The sequence below is a fragment of the Schistocerca cancellata genome, chromosome 8 (assembly GCF_023864275.1).
Source record: "Schistocerca cancellata isolate TAMUIC-IGC-003103 chromosome 8, iqSchCanc2.1, whole genome shotgun sequence".
NCBI lineage: Eukaryota > Metazoa > Arthropoda > Insecta > Orthoptera > Acrididae > Schistocerca > Schistocerca cancellata.
In genome coordinates, this window is record NC_064633.1 from 442961414 (window position 1) to 442988242 (window position 26829).

Sequence of the window (26829 nt, forward strand, 5' to 3'; positions counted from 1 at the left end):
GGTTTGCATAGTAACCATATGGAAAAATACTTTCCTCTTTGTGTGCTGTTGTTGTTGTTGTTGTGGTCTTCAGTCCTGAGACTGATTTGATGCAGCTCTCCATGCTACTCTATCCTGTGCTAGCTTCTTCATCTCCCAGTACCTACTGCAGCCTACATCCTTCTGAATCTGTTTAGTGTATTCATCTCTTGGTCTCCCTCTACGATTTTTATCCTCCACGCTGCCCTCCAATACTAAATTGGTGATCCCTTGATGCCTCAGAACATGTCCTACCAATCGATCCCTTCTTCTAGTCAACTAGTGCCACAAACTTCTCTTCTCCCCAATCCTATTCAGTACCTCCTCATTAGTTATGTGATCTACCCATCTAATCTTCAGCATTCTTCTGTAGCACCACATTTCGAAAGCTTCTATTCTCTTCTTGTCCAAACTAGTTATCGTCCATGTTTCACTTCCATACATGGCTACGCTCCATACAAATACTTTCAGAAACGAATTCCTGACACTTAAATCTATACTCGATGTTAACAAATTTCTCTTCTTCAGAAACGCTTTCCTTGCCATTGCCAGTCTACATTTTATATCCTCTCTACTTCGACCATCATCAGTTATTTTGCTCCCCAAATAGCAAAACTCCTTTACTACTTTAAGTCTCTCATTTCCTAATCTAACTCCCTCAGCGTCACCCAACTTAATTCGAACACATTCCATTATCCCCGTTTTGCTTTTGTTGATGTTCATCTTATACCCTCCTTTCAAGACACTATCCATTCCGTTCAACTGCTCTTCTAAGTCCTTTGCTGTCTCTGACAGAATTACAATGTCATCGGCGAACCTTGAAGTTTTTTATTTCTTCTCCATGGATTTTAATACCTACTCCAAATTTTTCTTTTGTTTCCTTCACTGCTTGCTCAATATACAGATTGAACAACATCGGGGACAGGCTACAACCCTGTCTCACTCCCTTCCTAACCACTGCTTCCGTTTCATGCCCCTCGACTCAAATAACTGCCATCTGGTTTCTGTACAAATTGTAAATAGCCTTTCGCTCCCTGTATTTTACCCCTGTCACCTTCAGAATTTGAAAGAGAGTATTTCAGTCAACATTGTCAAAAGCTTTCTCGAAGTTTGCAAATGCTAGAAATGTAAGTTTGCCTTTCCTTAATCTAGCTTCTAAGATAAGTCGTAGAGTCAGTATTGCCTCACGTGTTCCAATATTTCTACGGAATCCAAACTGATCTTCCCCGAGGTCGGCTTCTACCTGTTTTTCCATTCACCTGTAAAGAATGTGCGTTAGTATTTTGCATCCGTGACTTATTAAACTGATAGTTCGGTAATTTTCACATCTGTCAGCACCTGCTTTCTTTGGGATTGGAATTATTATATTCTTCTTGAAGTCTGAGGGTATTTCGCCTGTCTCATACATCTTGCTCACCAGATGGTAGAGTTTTGTCAGGACTGGCTCTCTCAAGGCCGTCAGTAGTTCTAATAGATTGTTGTCTACCCCCGGGGCCTTGTTTCGACTGAGGTCTTTCAGTGCTCTGTCAAACTCTTCACGCAGTATCGTATCTCCCATTCCATATTCCTCTACATCCTCTTGCATTTCCATAATATTGTCTTCAAGTACATCGCCCTTGTATAGACCCTCTACATACTCCTTCCACCTTTCTGCTTTCCCTTCTTTACTTAGGACTGGGTTTCCATCTGAGCTCTTGATATTCATACAAGTGGTTCTCTTTTCTCCAAAGGTCTCTTTAATTTTCCTGTAGGCTGTATCTATCTTACGCCTAGTGATATGTATGTGCCTCTACATCCTTACATTTGTCCTCTAGCCATCCCTGCTTAGCCATTTTGCACTTCCTGTCGATCTCATTTTTGAGACGTTTGTATTCCTTTTTGCCTGCTTTATTTACTGTATTTTTATATTTTCTCCTTTCATCGATTAAATTCAATATTTCGTCTGTTACCCAAGGATTTCTACTAGCCCTCGTCTTTTTACCTACTTGATCCTCTGCTGCCTTCACTATTTCATCTCTCAAAGCTACGCATTCTTCTTCTACTGTATTTCTTTCCCCCATTCCTGTCAATTGTTCCCTTATGCTCTCCCTGAAACTCAGTACAACCTCTGGTTTAGTCAGTTTATACAGGTCCCATCTCCTTAAATTCCCACCTTTTTGTAGTTTCTTCAGTTTTAATCTACAGTTCATAACCAGTAGATTGTGGTCAGAGTCCACATCTGCCCCTGGAAATGTCTTACAATTTAAAACCTGGTTCCTAAATCTCTGTCTTACCATTATATAATCTATCTGAAACCTGTCAGTATCTCCAGGCTTCTTCCATGTATACAACCTTCTTTTATGATTCTTGAACCAAGTGTTAGCTATGATTAAGTTGTGCTCTGTGCAAAATTCTATCAGGCGGCTTCCTCTTTCATTTCTTAGCCCCAATCCATATTCACTTACTACGTTTCCTTCTCTCCCTTTTCCTACTACCGAATTTCAGTCACCCATGACTATTAAATTTTCGTCTCCCTTCCCTATCTGAATAATTTCTTTTATTTCATCATACATGTCTTCAATTTTTTCATCATCTGCAGAGCTAGTTGGCATATAAACTTGTACTACTGTAGTAGGTGTGGGCTTCGTGTCTATCTTGGCCACAATAATGCGTTCACTATGCTGTTTGTAGTAGCTTACCCGAACTCCTATTTTTTTTATTCATTATTAAACCTACTCCTGCATTACCCCTATTTGATTTTGTGTTTATAACCCTGTATTCACCTGACCAAAAGTCTTTCCCTTTTTAAATTTTCTAATCTACCTGCCCGATTAAAGGATCAGACATTCCACGCTCCGAGCCGTAGAACGCCAGTTTTCTTTCTCCTGATAACGACGTCCTCCTGAGTAGTCCCCGCCCGGAGATCTGAATGGGGGACTATTTTACCTCCGTAATATTTTACCCAAGAGAACGCCATCATCATTTAATCATACAGTAAAGCTGCATGCCCTCGGGAAAAATTACGGCTGCAGTTTCCCCTTGCTTTCAGCCGTTCGCAGTACCAGCACAGCAAGGCCGTTTTGGTTAGTGTTGCAAGGCCAGATCAGTCAATCATTCAGACTGTTGCCCCTGCAACTACTGAAAAGGCTGCTGCCCCTCTTCAGGAACCAAACGTTTGTCTGGCCTCTCAACAGATACCCCTCCGTTGTGGTTGCACCTACGGTACGGCTATCTGTATCGCTGAGGCACGCAAACCTCCCCACCAACGGCAAGGTCCATGGTTCTTTGGGGGGCTTTGTGTGATAGCACACTTTGTGTGCTATCATTTGCTAAAATCTGATTTCGACATTGGAAACGACATGATTATTATAGTAAATACACCAAATAGGCTTTCAATAAATAATATTTACTTACGACAGACTGTTTCAGCTTTATCGCCAATTTCAAGCACCTGCAATTACAGTTTTCGGTGAGAACAGGTGTGGATGCCAATGTCATTCTTATTAAAGTAGCTGCCTTATACTCACGTCTAGATTCATGTGACGTCCGCACTGCGACATTACTGGAGCCGGCCGGGGTGGCGAGCGGTTCTAGGCGCTACAGTCTGGAACCACGCAACCGCTACGGTCGCAGGTTCGAATCCTGCCTCGGGCATGGATGTTTGTGATGTCCTTAGGTTAGTTAGGTTTAAGTAATTCTAAGTTCTAGGGGACTGACGACCTCAGAAGTTAAGTACCATACGCTCAGAGCCATTTTAACCATTTGTGTCATTACTGGACAGTTTTGTAACTGTCACTGCTTTAATAAGATCGTAAATGATGTCAAAATGTTGAAAATAAAATGTTAATTACGATGTGACAGGAGTTTGACAGTTCCATTCTTACGACGCTATGCATTTACAAAGTTGTGCAGATGAACAGCGATATTAGTTTATTAACTAAAATGTGTTACGATTATCTTTGGTTGTTGCATATTTTACTTCAGATTTATCTATTTTCGTGTTCAAAAAGTTCAAAATGGTTCAAATGACTGTGAGCACTATGGGACTTAACAGCTATGGTCATCAGTCCCCTAGAACTTAGAACTACTTAAATCTAACTAACCTAAGGACATCACACAACACCCAGTCATCACGAGGCAGAGAAAATCACTGACCCCGCTGGGAATCGAACCCGGGAACCCAGGCGTGGGAAGCGAGAACGCTACCGCATGACCACGAGCTGCGGACTCTAATTGCAAAACCTTTTGGCATTCTTTGCAGAATCTGTAGTGCTTTTTTTATTGTATAAGCCGTGTGACTTTGATTTTTCAAGTGTAGAAAGAAGCTCGACTCATCATATTCGCTCTCTTTTAGAACGCGAAGGTGGATAAATCGGTAGTAACGTATGCAACAACCAAAGATAATCGTAACAAGTTTTACTTAATAAAATAATATCGCTGTTCACCTGCACAGCTTTGTAAACATATGGCGTCGTAAGAGCGGAACTGTCAAACGGCTTATGCAATATTAGCAACGTAGTAAATATTTCATTATGGCCTTATTGTTGGCGCGGCATGGTAGCAAATGAGTCTGCTACATCAAATCAGTTTTCTCGAGATTGGTGGGAACAGATATCTCCAAGTCTTAGGAAAAATTCATATATTAGCTAAATTCCATATGCAACAACATGCACCAATCGCAAAGTTATAATAACTCTTAATTTTCATAGCAAACTCTTTAAACTTCGCGCAGTGTCCTACTACCATGTAAATATCACAATACCATGGCTATTAACGAAATGAAGGGCACATCATCATGAACCTGACTTATAAAGATAAGTAATGAAAAACTGAAATCTTTTTGCCAAATAGTTTCCGTAAAATTGTTTGAGAGAGATTGCATAATGTGCGCCTCGGTCCTGTTATCGCCGACCAGCCATAAGGTAGCAAACACTATCAAGTGGTTCAAATGGCTCTGAGCACTATGGGACTTAACATCTGTGGTCATCAGTCCCCTAGAACTTAGAACTACTTAAACCTAACTAACCTACGGACATCACACACATCCATGCCCGAGGCAGGATTCGAACCTACGACCGCAGCGGTCACGCGGTTCCAAACTGAACCGCCTAGAACCGCACGGCCACATCGGCCGGCCAGCAAACACTATCGGTCTTCCCTTCTGAACAAATGAATAAACTCGCCTATCGCACTGGACGAAAAGTGGTCAATGCGCATCGGCCACCATGTCCTGCATGGACTGTATCAGAACATACGGTAGGGATCACGAAGTGTATGCGAGGTAGCGAGGCGCGCCGCTGACGTCAGAATGCACCCAACAAGCGCGCAGTAGCCCGCAATTGCTATAACGTGCGTTGTAATCACCTTTATGAGTGAAAAACAATGTTGTTTGCGGCAGTGTGGGTTTTTATTAGTGATTGACGATTGAGTACAGTGTTATGCTGTAATTATCAGTGCACTGAGTAATGTTTAAGAGTAAGATTTTAAGTGAAAAATAATGGTTTGCTGTGTGATCTCCTGTTGGGCGAACCACAACAGCCAAGTAAGTAAGTTAAGAGTTAAGTTTTGTATATTTAATAAAAGACAATGTGACGAAATGAAAATGAATAAAAGCTTGTGAACGTGCAGATTCGTTTTTAGTTTGAAGTGCCCTTGTCTGCTCAATATATGTTACGGATTTGGATCATCCAAAAGAATTGAAAAGTGGACTGTAGCAGGTGACTGTGATTAGCACATTTGTATAGTAAGATAACTGACCACGTAAATGTCCAGAAAAGATCTGGCTTCAAACAATTTCAAGAAAATCTTTAACGAAACGAACTGAAAGTTTTATGGAATTCGTATTGAAAATGGAAAGATAATTTCAACATTTCGAGGGAAAATTGATTGATCGTCATGCAAAAGTTCATGTAAGATTTAAGGCACATAATAAATGAGCCGTATCCAGGAATGGACGACTTCGTTGTACCGTTTTTTATAAGCGCACGTACATTCATCAGAATGAAAACTATCAACAAGGAAAAAATGCAAAGGCGGTAAACGAACTGAGAGTGAAAATCGACAAAAAGCTGAAAAAAATGATAAAAGTTGTAAGACAAGTTTCCAGTACAGAAATAGGGAACATGTAATTGCAGTTAAACAATTTAAAATAATATTATGAAGCTCGATAGGAAGAATAATAACAACGATAATAATACACTAAAACATGGCAAATATCGATTAAATTCTTACCTTTTTATGAGTTAAACATATGTGTGCCGTGTGCCTATAAGCTTCAGTGCAATGTTGTGTGGTGAATCACAGTGACGTCACAACTCACAACCCATCTGCACATGACACATACCATGTATTGTAGTATCCATCAGGTAGACCATTTGATTCCATAAGCGAATCAACAGCTCCCTCTTTATTGAATCGAGAGCTTAAGAAATTCGACTTCTCAGCTTCTGAAGAGTAGCTGGAATAGGAGGGACAACGCCTGTGTTTCATGTATCCCCACAGGTGTGAGGTGTGGTGACCGAGGAGGCCAAAAGTAATGAACAAGATCTTGTTATCCACCTCTTCCAATCCAACGTTTTGGGATAGTGTCGTTACGATAACGCCGCACCTCAAGGTGAAGCTGAGGTGGGGCTCCGCCACGCGTAGAAATGAAATCACTGGAACCTTCGTGACGTCGAGGAAACAAGCAGTTTTGCAGCATGCCCAGGTATGACATTACTGTCACAGTTCCATCCGCAAAAAAGAATGATCTAGAAAGTCACGGCTCAAAATATATTCCATTTCGGTGATCTCTTTCATGTTCGACGGCGACGCCAGGATTTTGTAATAGATGAGAAGTCGACTCGTCTGTAAAGATGAGTTGTTCGGAAAAAGTTTCCTCTGCCATATCCTGGAGAAATGAAATGCAAAATTCGTACCTTCTGTTATGACCGCTGGGACGCAATTGTTGCAGTAACTGCAACTTGTGAGGCTTCGTATGCTGGTGTAATTTCTAAATTCGCCACACCGTTATCTGAAGAGGTGGACTTCGGAGGGTTCCATGTGAATGCATCTGAGATGCGCTCGATATTTTCGTCAGAGATGCGAGGCCGACCAGTACTCTCCCCTTTGCATATGCAACCAACTTCCAAGAATTTAGTATCCCTTTCATAAACCTACCTGCGCACACGCTGCTTCTTACTGAATGAATGGCAGGATACACGTTGCATTTGAAAAATGGGTTGATTTCTCGCAAATTCCAACACACAAAATGATTCCTTTTGTAGTGTAGTTGCTATGTTGTTACAAAAAACAACAGTGCAGCAGCGTCAAAACTTCGAACCTTCCTCTCTGACGTGCACAATATGTTTCCATCTTTTATAGTTTGTCTGTAGTAAACAATTGAAATCTGTTCTGTCTTTGTAAACCACCGGTGAGTAAAAGCTGTTGTTGTGACAGGTAGTAAATGGTTTAGTACAAATTAGTTAGATTTTATTTTTGACAAAGAAAGAGAACCTATTGCTCATCCAATTTCGTTAGGTCGAAAATCTCCCATCCCCTAGTAATCTAGTGCACCAGCAAGAAATAGTAAACAGAGTCGGAAACTCTATGTAAGTTCTGACGTGTGCGTATTGATAAAAACTGGAACTCCATAACACACCAACTAAAATATTCAGTTTCGGATAAAATTTTGCTTAAGAATAGTAGTGATAATTGATTCTTTCACCGCTTCTTGATATAATGTCATAATAACAAATGAAGAGCACAATATTGCATGTGATGAATTTATTCAGTTAACCCGTTTCGATTACAAGGCTATCATCATCAAAGAAGTTATAATGTTTGTAAACAACGTTGGAAAAGAAGTTACTCATCTAAGAAAAACATAATAATTGTCATATCTTACAGTGCGATGGTAATGCAATTAAAAATGTGAAAACGTTGAACTAATAAGTAAATATAACTGGAGAAAACCAGGGAAAAACATTATCGCTAAACTCGAACACAATGCCTGCATAACAATTTAAATTAAACTGACAGTCTGAATAAAATTTTTAGTAGTCTTGTACAGCACTAATTTCACTTTACTGGGACTGTTTATTTAATTTAAATAGGTATTAGGCATTTTAATTATCGTTTATAGCGATTCCTGCTGCTACCATCATTGCAAAGATTGAGTTACTCGTGTTTTGTAAACAATGATTCTTCCTTAAACGAATATTGCAAGATATGCTGCCTCACTTCGTACTTTTCGCAGATAACGTTCGAAGAACTGTAACCAATTTTGGAGATCATTGCCACGAAGCTGTAGCTGCAGCGAAATGTGAAGAGGATGACATGCGATGGAATGCAATGTTCACTAAACATTCGTATCGTCGTCTCCTCGCGTACTTCCAAGATGCCTTTTAGTTACATTTGCATTGTGCGTTGCTGCTGCTGAAATGTTTCATTTCCTGCATCAGTTTCTCTTATATTTCTTTGGCTTATTTTGTTCTCCACACTTCCAGTATCTAATTTTTTTTTAATAATGTTTGCGAAGATAGATCGTGAGTGCCTGGTATGATCTGGATGCTCTTCAGCACACAACCGCTCCGCTACTCCAATAGTTTGATAACATTTGTCATAAAAGATATTGACTTTTGCAACTGTCGTGTACATTGGGAATGTCTCAACAGCTTTAAGAGGAAATTATCTCATTGCCACAACAGCAGAACACGGACTGATGAACTTAAAGCGCACAGGTAATTAAGTGTTTGCTAACATTTGGTATAATACACTCCTGGCAATTGAAATAAGAACACCGTGAATTCATTGTCCCAGGAAGGGGAAACTTTATTGACACATTCCTGGGGTCAGATACATCACATGATCACACTGACAGAACCACAGGCACATAGATACAGGCAACAGAGCATGCACAATGTCGGCACTAGTACAGTGTATATCCACCTTTCGCAGCAATGCAGGCTGCTATTCTCCCATGGAGACGATCGTAGAGATGCTGGATGTAGTCCTTTGGAACGGCTTGCCATGCCATTTCCACCTGGCGCCTCAGTTGGACCAGCGTTCGTGCTGGACGTGCAGACCGCGTGAGACGACGCTTCATCCAGTCCCAAACATGCTCAATGGGGGACAGATCCGGAGATCTTGCTGGCCAGGGTAGTTGACTTACACCTTCTAGAGCACGTTGGGTGGCACGGGAGACATGCGGACGTGCATTGTCCTGTTGGAACAGCAAGTTCCCTTGCCGGTCTAGGAATGGTAGAACGATGGGTTCGATGACGGTTTGGATGTACCGTGCACTATTCAGTGTCCCCTCGACGATCACCAGTGGTGTACGGCCAGTGTAGGAGATCGCTCCCCACACCATGATGCCGGGTGTTGGCCCTGTGTGCCTCGGTCGTATGCAGTCCTGATTGTGGCGCTCACCTGCACGGCGCCAAACACGCATACGACCATCATTGGCACCAAGGCAAAAGCGACTCTCATCGCTGAAGACGACACGTCTCCATTCGTCCCTCCATTCACGCCTGTCGCGACACCACTGGAGGCGGGCTGCACGATGTTGGGGCGTGAGCGGAAGACGGCCTAACGGTGTGCGGGACCGTAGCGCAGCTTCATGGAGACGGTTGCGAATGGTCCTCGCCGATACCCCAGGAGCAACAGTGTCCCTAATTTGCTGGGAAGTGGCGGTGCGGTCCCCTACGGCACTGCGTAGGATCCTACGGTCTTGGCGTGCATCCGTGCGTCGCTGCGGTCCGGTCCCAGGTCGACGGGCACGTGCACCTTCCGCCGACCACTGGCGACAACATCGATGTACTGTGGAGACCTCACGCCCCACGTGTTGAGCAATTCGGCGGTACGTCCACCCGGCCTCCCGCATGCCCACTATACGCCCTCGCTCAAAGTCCGTCAACTGCACATACGGTTCACGTCCACGCTGTCGCGGCATGCTACCAGTGTTAAAGACTGCGATGGAGCTCCGTATGCCACGGCAAACTGGCTGACACTGACGGCGGCGGTGCACAAATGCTGCGCAGCTAGCGCCATTCGACGGCCAACGCCGCGGTTCCTGGTGTGTCCGCTGTGCCGTGCGTGTGATCATTGCTTGTACAGCCCTCTCGCAGTGTCCGGAGCAAGTATGGTGGGTCTGACACACCGGTGTCAATGTGTTCTTTTTTCCATTTCCAGGAGTGTAGACAGCGGGGCAGTAGTTTGCGACGCTGCTGATACTGTTTGATGAAGTCTCATAGATGTTATGTCGCTGAAGTTTTCTTAGAAGCTTCCTTCAAATGCCACTGAAAAATGTGTATTTTCCGTTAGAAAAAGAAAACGAAGTCGGTGTTATCATTCGGAGACTATAAACGATAAAAAAGTACACTATTTGATCAAAAGTATCCGGATACCCCCAAAAATCTACGTTTTCCATATTTGGTGCATTGTGCTGCCACCTGCTGTCAGGTACTCAATGTCAGCGAACTCAGTAGTCAGCAGACAGCGTGAGAGAGCAGTGTGGGGCGCTCCGCGGAACTCACGGACTTAAAACGTGGTTCGGTGATTGGGTGTCACTTCTGTCATAAGTCTGTACACCAGATTTTCACACTCCTAAACATCCCTAGGTTCGCTGTTTCCGATGTGATAGTGAAGTGGAAACGTGAAGGGACACGTACAGCACAAAAGCATACAGACCGACCTCCTCTGTTGACTGACAGAGACCGCCGACAGTTGAAGAGGGTCGTAATTTGTAATAGGCAGACATCTATCCAGACCGTCACACAGGAATTACAAACTGCATCAGGATCCACTGCTATTACTATGACAGTTAGGCGGGAGGTGAGAAAACTTGGATTTCGTGCTCGAGCGTCTGCTCATAAGCTACACATCACGCCGGTAAATGCGAAACGACGCCTCGCTTCGTATAAGGAGCGTAAAAATTGGACGATTGAACAGTGGAAAAACGTTGTGTGGAGTGACGAATTACGATACACAATGTGGCGATCCGGTGGCAGGGTGTGAGTATGGCGAATGCCTTATGAACATCATCTGCCAGCGTCCATAGTGCCAACAGTAAAATTTGGATATGGTTATGTTGTGGTGTGGTCGTGCTTTTCATGGAAGGGGCTTGCAACCCTTGTTGTTTTGCGTGGCACTATCACAACACAGGCCTACAATGATGTTTTAAGCACCTTCTTGTTTCCCACTGTTGAAGAGCATTTCGGGGACGCCGATTGTATCTTTGAACACGATCAAGCACCTGTTCATAATGCACTGCCTGTGGCGGAGTGGTTACACGGCAATAACATCCTTGTAATGGACTGGCCCTCACAGTGTCCTGACCTTAATCCTATAGATCATCTTTGGGATGTTTGGGAACGCCGACTTCGGGCCAGGCCTCACCGACTGAAATTGATACCTCTGCTCAGTGCAGCACTCCGTGAAGAATTGGCTGCCATACTCCAAGAAATCTTACAGCACCTGTTTGAACGGATGCCCGCGAGAGTAGAAGCCGTCATCAAGGCTAAGGGTGGGCCAACACCATACTGAATTCCAGCATTATCGTTGGTGGGCGCCCGGATACTTTTGGTCACATAGTTGACTTGCGAACGTCAGGAAATTTGCCATGTTGTCTTCTTTAACTTGGTAAAAACCACGCCTCGATGTATTTGTTCGTTCTGAATATAACTGAGGTGGCCTGTCTGAGCTGCCTCACCCGGTGTATACATAGTGTACAAAAATTCATGTACTCGGACGTAACAGAGCAATTCCTTCTTGGCTAACAGTATAAAAGCTACTGTACTAAAATTTCGTCCTGTACTTATCAGTAGGGAATGGATACCTCGGACCGATTAAGCAACAAACATCAACTATGACTGTCGATCCCATGCGTCAGGAGGCAATAGAGGATGTTGAAGAACACGTGTATCGAGGTTCAGCAGCTATCTCCACCACTATTTGAATGCGCCAGGAAGAATCGATTCGGCTAACTGTATTTTGAGGCTATCAAATAACAACCCAGCATCTGAAACTTCCTGGCAGATTAAAACCACGTGCCGGACCTGTGCCTTTCGCGGACAAGTGCTCTACCAGCTTCTGTAAAGTTTGGAAGGTAGGAGACGAGGTAGTGGCAGAAGTAAAGCGTGAGGACGGGGCGTGAGTCGTGCTGGGTAGCTCAGTTGGTAGAGCACTTGTCCGCGAAAGGCAAAGGTCCCGAGTTCGAGTCTAGGTCCGGCACGCGGTTTTAATCTGCCAGGAAGTTTCATATCAGCGCACACTCCGCTGCAGAGTGAAAATCTCATTCTGGAACCCAGCATCTGACAACGTAGGTGCAGCTAACTCTGTGAAGCGAATGCCTTGAAGAAGAACAGATACTTGGATGACGCAGAACAATGTACTGGTGTTTTCCTTTTGTGACGCCTCGGACATGTTGTTACGCGACGGCGAGTTTTTGGCGACTACTGTACTTCCAGACGTCAACATTCACATACTTCCGTTCATGCCAGTTAGCTGTAGACGATTATAGTCGACATTTGGGCCGATGCCAACTCTGTGTTGTGGACGAGGTCACTCCAAATATCCCGTAGTCAGTCCTTACGGCGTACGGAGTGCCCCTCGTCACCTTAGAACTATACCAGCCGCTCACGAAGCCACCGAATTAAGAGACACGAAGTGAACCGATAATTTTTGGAGGTGAGGCTGCCGCTAATGACAATCTTCCATCGACAACGTTCACCAATATGTTAGGAAATCTAATTGATGTCACCATCAATGTCCGACTTGTCTGGGTGTTAGTCGAATCTAGGACTTCTTTTTCTGTAATGTCTAATGTTTTTTGTCACAAGCTAAAAAACGCTATATTCCGTGTTCGGTGATATGTAAAAAATTATCCAAGGCATGAGAATGAACTGCAAGAATAACTCACTAACAGAATGCAGCCCTTCGAATTTGGCATTTTAACCGAATGTCGTCATAATTTCATTCTCGGATGGGATTTTTTTATCATGCATAGGCTCTCAATGACCGAACAAATGCGAGAAAAAAAGACGTTTACCTTTTGTCGAACACTGATGACACCCTAGACACATAGACAACCTACTGTTTGACAGGGCTGACCGGAGTATTCCTACTGGCTTCTACCTGTTCAGAAGTTTGATATTTGGATTATGTAACTCTTCAGCCACCTTTGAACGTATAATGGACAATCTGCTGGGATAGTGTAGATGGACGAACTGTCTTTGCTATTTGGATGACATGGCCGTTTTTTTCGTAGGAATTTAAAGGACATCTAAGCCACGTAATAACCATGTTAAAGTTTTTTGGACTACAGGCTCTCCATGAATCCGAAAAAAGCATCTCTCCTTTGCCCAAGAAGTAAAATTCTTGGGGCATCACACTACTGGCCATTAAAATGGCTACACCACGAAGATGACGTGTTACAGACGCGAAATTTAACCAACAGGAAGAAGATGCTGTGATCTGCAAATGATTAGCTTTTCAGAGCATTCACACAAGGTTGGCGCCGGTCGCGACACCTACAACGTGCTGACATGAGGAAAGTTTCCAACCGATTTCTCATACACAAACAGCAGTTGACCGGCGTTGCCTGGTGAAATGTTGTTGTGATGCCTCGTGTAAGGAGGAGAAATGCGTACCATCACGTTTCCGACTTTGATAAAGGTCGGATTGTAGCCTATAGCGATTGCGGTTTATCGTATCGCGACATTGCTGCTCCCGTTGGTCGAGATCCAATGACTGTTAGCAGAATATGGAATCGGCGGGTTCAGGAGGGTAATACGGAACGCCGTGCTGGATCCCAACGGCCTCGTATCACTAGCAGTCGAGATGACAGGCATCTTATCCGCATGGCTGTAACGGATATTGCAGCCACGTCTCGATCCCTGAGTCAACAAATGAGAATGTTTGCAAGACAACAACCATCTGCACGAACAGTTCGACGACGTTTGCAGCAGCATGGACTATCAGCTCGGACACCATGGCTGCTGTTACCCTTGATGCTGCATCACAGACAGGAGCGCCTGCGATAGTGTACTCAACGACGAACCTGGCTGCACGAATGGCAAAACGTCATTTTTTCGGATGAATCCAGGTTCTGTTTACAGCATCATGATGGTCGCATCCGTGTTTGGCGACATCGCGGTGAACGCACATTGGAAGCGTGTATTCGTCATCGCCATACTGGCGTATCACATGGCGTGATGGTATGAGGTGCCATTGGTTACACGTCTCGGTCACCTCTTGTTCGCATTGACGGCACTTTGAACAGTGGACGTTACATTTCTTACGACCCGTGGCTCTACCCAGGAATCGATCCCTGCGAAACCCTACATTTCAGCAGGATAATGCACGACCGCATGTTGCAGGTCCTGTACGGGTCTTTCTGGATACAGAAAATGTTCGACTGCTGACCTGGCCAGCACATTCTCCAGATCTCTCACCAATTGAAGACGTCTGGTCAATGGTGGCCGAGCAACTGGCTCGTCACAATACGCCAGTCAATACTCTTGATGAACTGTGGTATCGTGTTGAAGCTGCATGGGCAGCTATACCTGTACACGCCATCCAAGCTCTGCTTGACTCAATGTCCAGGCGTATCAAGGCCGTTATTACGGCCACAGGTGGTTGTTCTGGGTACTGATTTCTCAGGATCTATGCACCCAGATTGCGTGAAAATGTAATCACATGTCAGTTCTAGTATAATATATTTGTCCAATGAATACCCGTTTATCATCTGCATTTCTTCCTGGTGTAGCAATTTTAATGGCCAGTAGTGTAGTTAATGGCGATGGAGTTCGTCTCGATCCAGAGATACGTCTCAGATTTTCCGACTCCTCAGCAAATTCGTCATGTGCTCATCGTAAAAGTCATTGATAAAGGACTTTTGTACTAAGGCATATCCCTTGCAAGAACTACTGCGGATGGATGCCCATATTTTCCTGGAATAATCCTTAAGGAGGCACTAACGCCTTATTCAGTCCTGCCACTGTGTGATGTAAATTTGGAGGCAGAACTTCGCACCGACACTTGTAGCTAGGAGAGAATTGCACTTCTAATAAAAATTCAGGAAGGTCCGAATAGATCTACATCTACATCTCAGCAATCCACCACACGGTGCGTGGCGGAGGGTACCTCGTACGACAACTAGCATCTTCTCTCCCTGTTCCACTCCCACACAGAACGAGGGAAAAATGACTGACTGTAAGCCTCTATACGAGCCCTAATCTCTCTTATCTTATCTTTGTGGTCTTTCCGCGAAATGTAAGTTGGCGGCAGTAAAATTGTACTGCACTCAGCCTCAAATGCTGGTTCTCTAAATTTCCTCAGTAGCGATTCACGAAAAGAACGCCTCCTTTCCTCTAGAGACTCCCACCCGAGTTCCTGAAGCATTTCCGTAACACTCGCGTGATGATCAAACCTACCAGTAACAAATCTAGCAGCCCGCCTCTGAATTGCTTCCATGTCCTCCCTCAATCCGACCTGATAGGGATCCCAAACGCTCGAGCAGCACTCAAGAATAGGTCGTATTAGTGTTTTATAAGCAGTGTCCTTTACAGATGAACCACATCTTCCCGAAATTCTACCAATGTACCGAAGACGACTATCCGCCTTCCCCACAACTGTCATTACATGCTTGTCCCACTTCATATCGCTCTGCAATGTTACGCCCAAAGATTTTATCGACGTGACTGTGTCAAGCGCTACACTACTAATGGAGTTTTCAAACATTACAGGAATCTTTTTCCTATTCATCTGCATTAATTTACATTTATCTTTATTTAGAGTTAGCTACCATTCTTTACACCAATCACAAATCCTGTCCAAGTCATCTTGTATCCTCCTACAGTCACTCAACGACGACACCTACCCGTACACCACAGCATCATCAGCAAACAGCCCCACATTGCTATCCACCCTGTCCAAAAGATCATTTATGTAGATTGAAAACAACAGCGGACCTACCACACTTCCCTGGGGCACTCCAGATGATACCCTCACCTCCGATGAACACTCACCATCGAGGACAACGTACTGGGTTTATTACTTAAGAAGTCTTCGAGCCACTCACATGCTTGGGAACCAATCCCATATGCTCGTACCTTAGTTAGGAGGCTGTAGTGGGGCACCGAGTCAAACGCTTTCCGGAAGTCAAGAAATATGGCATCCGTCTGATACCCATCATCCACGGTTCGCAAGATATCATGTGAAAAAAGGGCGAGTTGCGTTTCGTAGGAGCGATGCTTTCTAAATGCTGATGCATGGACAGCAACTTCTCTGTCTCAAGGAAATTCATTATATTCGAACTGAGAACATGTTCGAGAATCCTGCAACAAACCGATGTTAAGGATATTGGTCTGTAATTTTGAGGATCCGTCCTTCTACCCTTCTTACATACAGGCGTCACCTGCGCTTTTTTCCAGTCGCTCGGGACTTTACGTTGGGCAAGAGATTCGCGATAAATGCAAGCTAAGTAAGGAGCCAATGCAGTAGAGTACTCTCTGTAAAACCGAATTGGAATCCCATCAGGACCTGGCGGTTTACTTATTTTCAACCCATTCAGCTGCTTCACAAACCCAGGGATGTCTATCACAGTGTCCTCCATACGCGAATCTGTACGAGACTCAAACGGCGGTATGTTTGTACGATCCTCCTGCGTGAAAGATTTCTCAAATGCAAAATTTAAAATTTCAGCTTTCGTTGTTTTGCTGTCTTCCGTTGCCAGGCCAGACTGATCAGATAGATGATAGCTTGTGCTTACAGAGTAATCTACAAGTCTGAGATGAGCCATTCTAGAACCGAGAAAAAGTGCTCTGCAGTTGTTTGGACCGTTAACAAGTCCCTGGTCATATTTATTTGTCAAACCCTTCATCCTTGTGATGGACCACCATTTTCTACGGTGGCTTGCCGGAAAGACCTGCCCACTGACAGGCGAGATGAACACTGGGCTTTAGGAGTACAACATCAAGCTGGTATATAAAAATGAACGCAAACAGTCCTTTACCGGAACACAGTAGTAGGACGGAAACTCAAACATCGCTGCATTAAATGATGTTGCCTTGAAGATGAAGCAAACAACCGAAGGATAATTTCAGTTAGTGAACGGAGAATTGTATAGCACGAAACATGATCCAGAGGGGCAGAAATTGTTTTTCATCATCCTAGTTGATCTGCTGCCAGCCGTTCTTAGGTTTTTTCATGATACTCAAGAATCTAGTCACCCGGGATTCGTGATGACTGCAGTTAAAATCAGACACAGGTATCACTTGCCAGATCTCTGCCAAAGCGTTTTATACAATGTGAGCCACTGTAATGTGTGCCAGCAATGGAAGTACATGCCACAGTTACATCTGGGGCATCTGGTGCCAATTCCACTTGAAGTAGTGTCATTCCATCGAATTGGAATCAATCTCTTGGGGAGATTACTTTATGTTTGATTACGTAAAAGTTTTCCGGTCAAGACTTGTAACAGAGGTAATTTCACATTGCGGCATCATCCACAGGACGAGAACTGCCTACCACTCACAGCTGACTAACCGTACAGAATGCTTTAATGAAACGTTATCAGATATGCTCTCAATGCACGTTGAAGCCTAACATAGAGCTTTGGATACTGTACTGCCCATTGTGACATTTGCGTACAGCACAAGCAGAGCAAGACACTGCAGACTTCACACCATTTTTGCTACTCCACATTTGTTAGGCCAAAACAATAGACACACTGTTTCCATTTTAAATGGACAATACTCAGAATGACTACGTGAAACACTACGTCACCAGGACTGAAGAATCATACAGATCTGAACACACAAGACAAGGAGTGTAAGCTAAGCACTGGGCGATGTGATAACAGGTCAGGAGACATTCTTTGAATTTTTATGCCTATGCGGTAAGTGGGACTATCAAAACAGTTACTATAACCTTGCTATGAGCTGCATTACCTTCATCTCTTCTCGAACATCACACACGCAGCCAAGGATTATTACCCATCAAGAAAGTAAAAGTGCAGATACGTCATCCATGTACTCTGTCTGAAGCCCTACCACTGTCCTGAGGCACATATTGATGAAGGGGGCTTCTCATTCATGGAAACTGAAAGCCTGCTTAATGACTGTGAAGTTTCAATGGAAGGAGCTACCTTCAGTTGTCATCATAGTTAAGAGGATGTGACATCATGACCAGAATGCGAGCATCTGCCAGCACAGACATACAGAGGACCATTGACAAAATCTCGACCCGAAGAATGATAGTTGGTTCCAGTGATAACTTCAGAAACAGTGGGTCACTGTCTCTCCAGGAGAGGAGCAACGCCACAAGCGGTGCTGCATGTAGTGTAGTGTAGCGTTTAGTGTCCCCTGTTGGCATGCTGTGGGTTGCAAGTTCAAACATCACCATTACCAGTTATATGTGATGTAGTATTTGTTGTTTCGGGAAGGATTTCAATTTTTGTGTGTTTGTAATGTATTCATATTCTAGAATATTTGATTTCTGTATTAACAGCAGGATTTTTCTTCTGCTGTGTTGTACTACATTGATGACCCTACTTTCAGATTTTGACTTGATTTGTTTATGACATAACTATATATAAGTAACTAATTCTCTTTAGAACTGGTACTGATCATGTGGCCACTGCTGTTGTGAGTAATAGCTATTAAGTGGTATTTATGTGCCAGTCATTGGTATGGAACCACATAGTAAGATGGATCAGTGTGGAGATGTGACAGAACGTCAGAAAAGAGCTAACACGTTTGGACGAACTCATGACTACACTTTGCGTGAAACTGCCCTATCTGTGGTAGATCAACCTGGCATGCCCTTTGGCAGTTTGTCTGCAAGAAACTGCATACCACTTGCAGCTATGTAACACAGTGTAAGAACAGTGGATGTCAAAAAATGCTAACCACCAGGGCTGGAGATGTGTGTTGCACTTTACCAGTGTCTGTCTGTTTCAAAATCGATGGGAATTGTTGCTCTCAGTGATAGCAAGTCCATGTAAACCAATTTCTGAACCAGCATACTGAAGTAAATTGCCTGCAATGAACATTTGGGGTCTTGAGGAAGCCCAGGGCTACAGTGAGACAGCTCATCTTCAGCTGGTGGTGACATGTAATGTAGTTCATGAAGTTATGATTTGCCCTCTTTCTCAGATGGTGTGAGGTCTCGAGTACACCAATGTCCCAGTGGAACATTTAATATTCAGTGCATGGATGGTAATGAAAGCTGTAGATGGTGTTACACGGTATTACCTATTTTTGCAGACTATAAGATGCACCTTAATTTTTAAGCAATTTAAAAAAATACCTTTTTTGCCAATACTAATAATGGATTGTGAAGCCAGACTAAAATAGGTTCTTTGTTTATAAAAGCAAATTGACCTTTAAAATCCCTGAAAGTCACAATCTGAACTTCATTGTCATCGTTGTCCTCTTCATGTATAAGATGGTCTTCACTGCCATTGAGAGCATTGCTTAAGCCACACTTCTCGAATGGTTTAACAATAATAGTTTCTCTGACCCTAGACCACGACTATTTTATCCACTGATTCACTTCTTTCATCGTTTTAAAGTTCCCTTCAGCATGAATTCATGTTGGGTTCCATCCATCACCCATTTGTTCCATTCCACTCTCATATACACTTTATTTATCGACACATCAAGAGGCTGTAATTGTAAAGTAAGTCCTTCCAGAATAACAGTAAGCTGTTTATTTCCCTGTTCAGTTTCTCTTTCACAGAACTTTTCGAATGACCAGTAAACTGATCTAGTTCAAGAAGAGAACTCTGATTCAATAAAGCACCTTTCCTTCTACCTCTCACTCTTTTAATCCATTATTTCATACCAGCCCGGTCCATCCAACCCTTTTCATGTACGTGAACAATGATACCTGGCATCATTTCAGAAGATTTTTTTATTAATGTCAGTACTTGGCTTAGTTCCACACTGGTTTTCTTTTGATGTTGAAGAATAAAGTGATGGGAAGATAATAATTTCTCTTTATACTCTTGTAACAGGGTTGACTAATGTTCTTTCTGGTGTGGTTACTATAACAGCAGGCAAAGATGTGTCATTTCAGTGGTTACAATGGCATGTAATCTATGAAAACTGCAAAAGCTGTTATATTAAGAAACGTATTAGACATCACCTCTTGCCAGTTACATTATGTGTTTAACTGTTTTTACTAATTTGTTTTTGAATAGAACATGATTTTGGACTTATAGAAAATAACAATAAAATTAAAAATAAAATAACAGAGAGGAAGGAGAGGAGAAGTATAGAGAGACTTTGATTAACGTTCTACATCACAACATTGAAAATTATTATCCTTGTTTCTGCAAATGTCTGTACCAGAGTTAACCCATAGTTTCCAGATAATATACTGAAGTGACAGTCTCCCAGCCCACTAATCGTGGACTCTGATTGAAGACATATCACAATGATGGCCCAAAACACAACTTTGATGTGCACCCAGATAAATCCGTCCTCACAGTTTGTTATAAATGAGTCAATAGTCACTGTAGGTATTTGCCATGCAGAACAGCTGCCCCCATGATGGTTTTTATTTATTTACGCACCTAGTCCCATGGGACAATACTGAGAAGCCCATCTGCACGGTCACGGAAAGAGTCAGTACACAAAATTACAACAAAAAAGTTAATAATAAATAAAATTACACTAACAAGACTCCTATGATGTTGAGGAGCAACTGAGTGTGTATTAGTGTAATCAACAGTGTAACTCAGAAATCTGTTTAAATTTTTCCAGGAATTCTCCAGCGAGTTAGAAGGGTGACCCATGAGGAGATTCTTCAGTTTAAAGTGCAATGATCATGGCTTAGAGTTTTTTAATCTTGTGTTTCATTATTGAAAATAGATGCAGAAGATTACTGTACACCATTCTCCACCAGAGTAATGGAAGTCTCATCCAAATGCAGATTGGATTTCTTTTCATTATTAACAGAGTGAAAGCTTGTAATTCATGGGAAGATGCTTATATTAATAACAATAAAAAGCACTGAAGAAAATATATATTGAGAGGTCAACATCAGAATTCCAAGACTCCTAAACAGGAGGTGATAACAGATTTATGAATTTACACCACATATTGCTTGAACTATCTCTATTTGAGCCAAAAATATCCTGTTTGACTGGGAAGAGACATACCAGAATATAATGCCTCATGGTATACAGAGATAAAAATAAACAAACTAGACCAATTTTTGGGTTAGACTATCACTTATTGCAGCAAAATAACAGCCTTGCCTCACAGAACACACCAGTTCTCATCATATCTCTCTAAGCATCATTGGGCATGACCAGTACTTGTATTGGTAACAGCCTAGGTACGCTACTTGCTATTGGCTGTTCTTCCTATGTCTTTGTGGCAGAGAGGAGGAGGGGTGTCATCATGAACTTCCTCATCAGTTTTGCACCAACGTCCTAGATTAAATTTTCTGCAGGCCATGAACTTATGACTTGAACTGCAATATTTGAAACATTGTCTATGTATTTGACACATTACCAATGTTGCACTCTACATCTTTTATTACCAGGCTAACTTTATCAGCAAACAGAAATGTTTTAATATCACCTGTCATGTTAGAAGGCATGCCATTTATGTGTATGAGAAACAATAGTGTTCCCAGCAATGAGCCCCAAGGCTCCTCACTTAACCATACCCCAATCAGACCCCACCTTCAACTAATCTCAGTACTCTACAAATGACCTTACGCTCTCTGTTCTTAAAGTATGAGAAGGGCCATAATGGTCCCACATATGCAGTAATATTTTGTGATAAACACATGCCTTAGTTAAATAAAGGAAGATGTCTAACATTCACAACTTTTTGTTTAAACCATTCAGTGCCTCATGAAGAAAATAGAATATAGCATTTTCAGTTGATAAACCATTTTGAAAATAAAACTGTACATTTGATGGCAATTTGTGTGAACTCAGATTATCAATTAACTTTCTATATATGTAAGTGCAGACAACAGTCTTACAGATCTTTACAAGATAACTCATCATATCACTGTATACATCACTCTGTTTGCAGTGAATTAATGGAGTTTCTTGTCCCATCTTTCATGACGTACACCTAAATGTTGGTTGGATTCAAGCATAAATAGATAATATATCACTTGCATGCTACTAACAATGATTCATATGTTATTCCATACCACTGGCGTAGTTGTCCTATTACTACCACTTGGCTTCATAACTTTTCAATCACAAGTTTCCATATCAGGATTCCTCCTCTCAAACTGCTTCAGTTGTCCTCTGTAAGTTTGTATCATTATTTTGAGATAAACCTGTTTATCTGCAGAGCAGTCAAGATGGCAAGATTGTGATTGGCCATTGGCCACATGAACAGTGCTGCCTTCTCATGCTAATCATCATTGTTGTGTTCAAAAAAATTTTGCTTTTCTCCAACTCCCACTTCTAGGGTTGCACCTAAGCTCTGCACAAGCCTTAATATGCTGTATTCCACCTCAGTGTGGGTCTCTGGAAAACTGAAACAGTACTCTGCTTACTTTGCACAGGAGAACTGTTCAGCCACCGATGGCTGCTGAAGATCCACAGAGAGACTACTCACCACCACCTGCAGCTGCAGTCCGTGGAACAAAGCGCAGGGTGGAAGTTGTGGACCCTGTGGCCATCCCGTCAACATCAGTGGCCACCCCAGGCTTCCCCAGAGTCACTGAGCCACGAGAGGAGGTCCATGCCATACTTCACGACCGGCTTGACATGTACGCCCTGCATGTGGCCAGCAGGATACGCCAAATACAGGATCCCTACTTGCGCACAGTTGCCATCAACCGTATAGATAATGCACTCTTTGATGCAGCCACTGCAGAACTGATGGGTCAGCGGCCTCCAGCCAACACAGCCGCAACGCACTCCACCGCGCCACCCGCTGCAGCAGCAACAGCAGCCAACACTCATTTCCCACCAGGCAATCCACGGGCGGGATGCCATGGTGTCCATATGATGGGGACGTGCCACCAGGTGCCTGCAATGCAGCCTGATCATCAAGGTACTACTTGGCAGAATGGGCCAGTTGTGGAGGATGTTGACTCCAAAGACAATATTTTTATGAGGCTTTCCTGAGACTGGTAGTCGGGGGAAGTCACCCCACCAATTTGCACTGTCAAGTGTAAATCTTATGTAATGCATGAATAAGACAATGACACTGATGGTGAGTAGTCAACTTGACATGGAGAGTGTACCTTGACTCATTGCTCTCTTCTTCACACTTCTTACTGGAAAACAGATGATCTCTATATTCAGTGTTTTAAATTCAATGTTTTAACTGTTGAGCACATAATTTCCTTTATATTTTCATGGATCTATTTCTGTTAACATCGTGAATATGGAATGTGTTCTGAAGACAGATGTTACTAAGAAACAAAGATTGTACTCAAAGGGATAATGAATATAAAATGTCTACCACTTAGTACCGTGTTAGTCTGAGCAAGTATCATATTGATTGACATTCATGTTTGTTTGGTGTGTGTGTGTGTGTGTGTGTGTGTGTGTGTGTGTACACCCTGATATCAACAAAATTTCACATTTTTTACATATAAAAATAAAAAATTGTCTACGTATTTAACATCAATGATGAACTACATTTTCTTCTGTTATATTCAATTATTATAAGAACTCCTGATTAAGCCTAGATATTTCCCCTAGTTTCTCAAGTATTAGGGGGTAGCAGATCATTTTCTTTATGAAAGTGGTCAATAAAATGTGTTTTAAAGTGCTATTGTTGTAACTTGAGTTTTATAATTCCATTAGCCACAGCATGGATATTTATTGGTATATCATTTATTCAATGAAATTTTGTGCTAATGTATCACAGTAATGTTGTCTGCATATCAGGCATAGGTTAATATATACATTATAGTTGTTGTCTTGATGTATTAATTGTGATAACTGTAGTTGTAGTATTAGTAGAGAAGGCAATCACAGTAACTGTTTTGCAAATGGTGAGCCTATCATCAGTGTTACAGCTCTGTAGGGAGAACCACTGTCATTTTTTGAAGAGAAGAGTTGCTTGACAGTCATTGTTGTCTTTAAGTCTGAAGTGTCATATTATACAATAACGTATGTGTCAGTTGTAACCAAATTAAAATTTGCTTAACTGGTACCTCAGTCTCCATTGTAGTATTTATGGTGATCACAATTGTTTCATCACAGTTTGTGCTCTTTTCTTTTTTTCATTTTGGTTTCTTCAGGCGACAGCTATCACTGTTTACATGAAATAGGTTACCTCCTGTGAGTGAATACATGTCCATTAGCACTATGAAATCCTTTCCTCATTTTTGTAGCTATTGAAGTGTGTCTTATTTGGGCAGTTACGCATTGTTTCTCTGAACTGAAGATTTTGTCTGCTTAGTTGGTTACTCCTTCTTCCTGGAAGCTGTGGGATGTCTCTAATATCAGTTCGTTATGCTAAGATGTGCTTAAAGAGTTTCCCATATGTTTCATTTTGTCTCTTGATTCAGCTTTTGTTGGGATGTATCTGGCCAGAGGAGTACTTTGTATATATTGTCACATATAACTAAAGAATAAGTGTGTAAATATATTGTTGGAAAATGAACCATTTTTTGAGAATGTTAAGCTAATAGACCTGTGCAGAGTACAAGTAGACTGAAAGAAAGTTGAGATACTCAACAAAAAAATTAAATTAATAGAATCAATAAGAATGGTTGACAAATTAATAAACAACATTTTGCTTAAAAATGAAATGATAATGATCAACAATAACTAAATAAAAAGTGATATATTGAAGAAGAAAACTATTCACCATTTTTTTCCAACAGCTACACAGTCTGAAGTAACAATGTATGAAGTACTTCATTGGAAGAGTAGTACAAATGAATCTGAAACAGCCTGTAACATTATCATGAAGACAGTTATACTCATTAGACATGATGCCTTTAATATGACATTAGGAAGAATTTGACCTCCTACCTTCACAGCTAATAATTCTATGGAGGGAATGGGTTATAATACTTGTATCTCATCAAAATTCACACAGAGTCTAGGATCCACTCACTTAGCAGGTAAATAATGTATGTGTTAATTTTTTTCTCTGAAACATTTTCTTCAACAATAAGGACCTCAAATGCAATCTTGAGAGGACCTAATTGCTTCATTATTTCAAACAGTATACTCACTGAATGTTGTTATTACACTTACTTCAAATTTAATCCAAGGAGTGTGGCATGTTACTGTACATATGTAAAGAATACTATGAAACAATGTTCTTGATATTCTGTTAAATAATTGTCAATGCATTTTACAACACAGTCATTCAAGTGTTACAGACCAAACATCTTAAATAGGAAAGGTGAATCTTGAGAATGAAACAACACAGAAGTTGACATCATTAGCTGTTCTGGTGTTATTTGGGAAACATGAAATGAAAGGCTCTGAATGAATTTTTGGTTGAATGAAAGGAAAACTTAGAGAAATAAGAATAATTAATAGTTAGAAAAAAACCATGACAAAAATGCCAGTGGAAATGTAAATAACAGTAACCTTAAGTAGTAGCAGTACTGATGATACTAACCAAAAGAAATAATTTTGTCCTTACAAAGGAAATGCTATTTTTAAATATAATATGGATGAAGTTTCTACCAGTGCTTCGTAATAAGTCAATCACTTTTACCCGTTCTACACTATTGATAGTAACAGTAGATATAGTACAGGATTTTTAAATTTTGTTTATGTACCTTTTTAAAAATAGCATATATTCAGGCTAAGATCATGTTGGTTACTGTTGTGTTTGATAGAACTTTAGTAACTTCATATTTCCCAGTATTAGATAACCTTCACATACAAATGTTAGTATAGAAATTAGAAACATCAGGATACATTTATACTAAGATGGATAGGATTATACTAAGTAATTTTATTGCTATGACACTTTTGTTAACAATACAAACTTCTCTGGTTTGATTTTATGTGGAACTACATAAATGTTATTGGTGTGATGAAATGAATTAACTGTATGTGGTTACAGATTAATATGAGATATCTCAATTCTGGTGATAAAACTCTATTTGGATGTGTTTCATATTTAGTACTGTGTTGGTATTCAGGATTATGTGATGAATCTGTTTATGAAAACTTCCTTCAGTGATCTAAATAACAATCTTACTTCTTGTGGACAGTTTTCATTCAATTTATTGACTACTTTTTCTCACAAGCACAAGAAACATTGCATCTATATCATAGACCAGAACATCTGGAAATCCATATCTATTCGAGTACCAATGTATAACTTAGCAGAAAGAACCCAGGGTAATCCCTACTGTTGGTTTTGGTGTTTCAGTGTAATCAGTACTCATAATCATTATATATCTCAATAAGTGTTATGCCTAATATTTTAGTCCAAGTTTAGAACTGGAGTAGTTAACATATACTAGAACAGTCAACTATTATTTTAATGTAAATATCTTGTATTGTTTCAGTTGTACAAATTTTATTTCTGCATTTGTCTGCACCATTACTGGTATATATTTGTAATGGCTGACACTGTATAATGTGTCTTGAATCTAATCGAAATAAAGGTGAAAGAATGTAATTTAACAAAACAGTAGGACAGACTTGCATTGATATGTAAATACCTTCTCCAATTAGCTAGTAGAGAAATCGAGCCTAATATTTTCTATCTTGACAAATCATTAACATTGTTGTGTTTGGTACAGAATGAATGGGTTCAGCTTTTCAAGAAACCTGAAAGAATGAGTGTGTTTGTACAAAAGAAAAGCTGAGTGATTAGCATACCTCAAGCTTCAATGGCCGCACGGGGTAGCCGTGCAGTCTAAGGCGCCCAG

The 26829-nt window shown here is 41.6% G+C and overlaps 1 protein-coding gene across 1 annotated transcript in view; it reads left to right on the forward strand.

Annotated features, from left to right (window-relative positions):
- LOC126095618 (myb-related transcription factor, partner of profilin-like) overlaps positions 1-26589 on the forward strand; it is a 202932-nt gene extending 176343 nt beyond the window's left edge. The window contains exon 4 of the mRNA XM_049910385.1: positions 22525-26589. Coding sequence (XP_049766342.1) covers positions 22525-23092 — 568 coding nt within the window. The 3' untranslated portion in view covers positions 23093-26589. The remainder of the gene's footprint in view (positions 1-22524) is intronic.
- Positions 26590-26829: the final 240 nt, after the last annotated feature.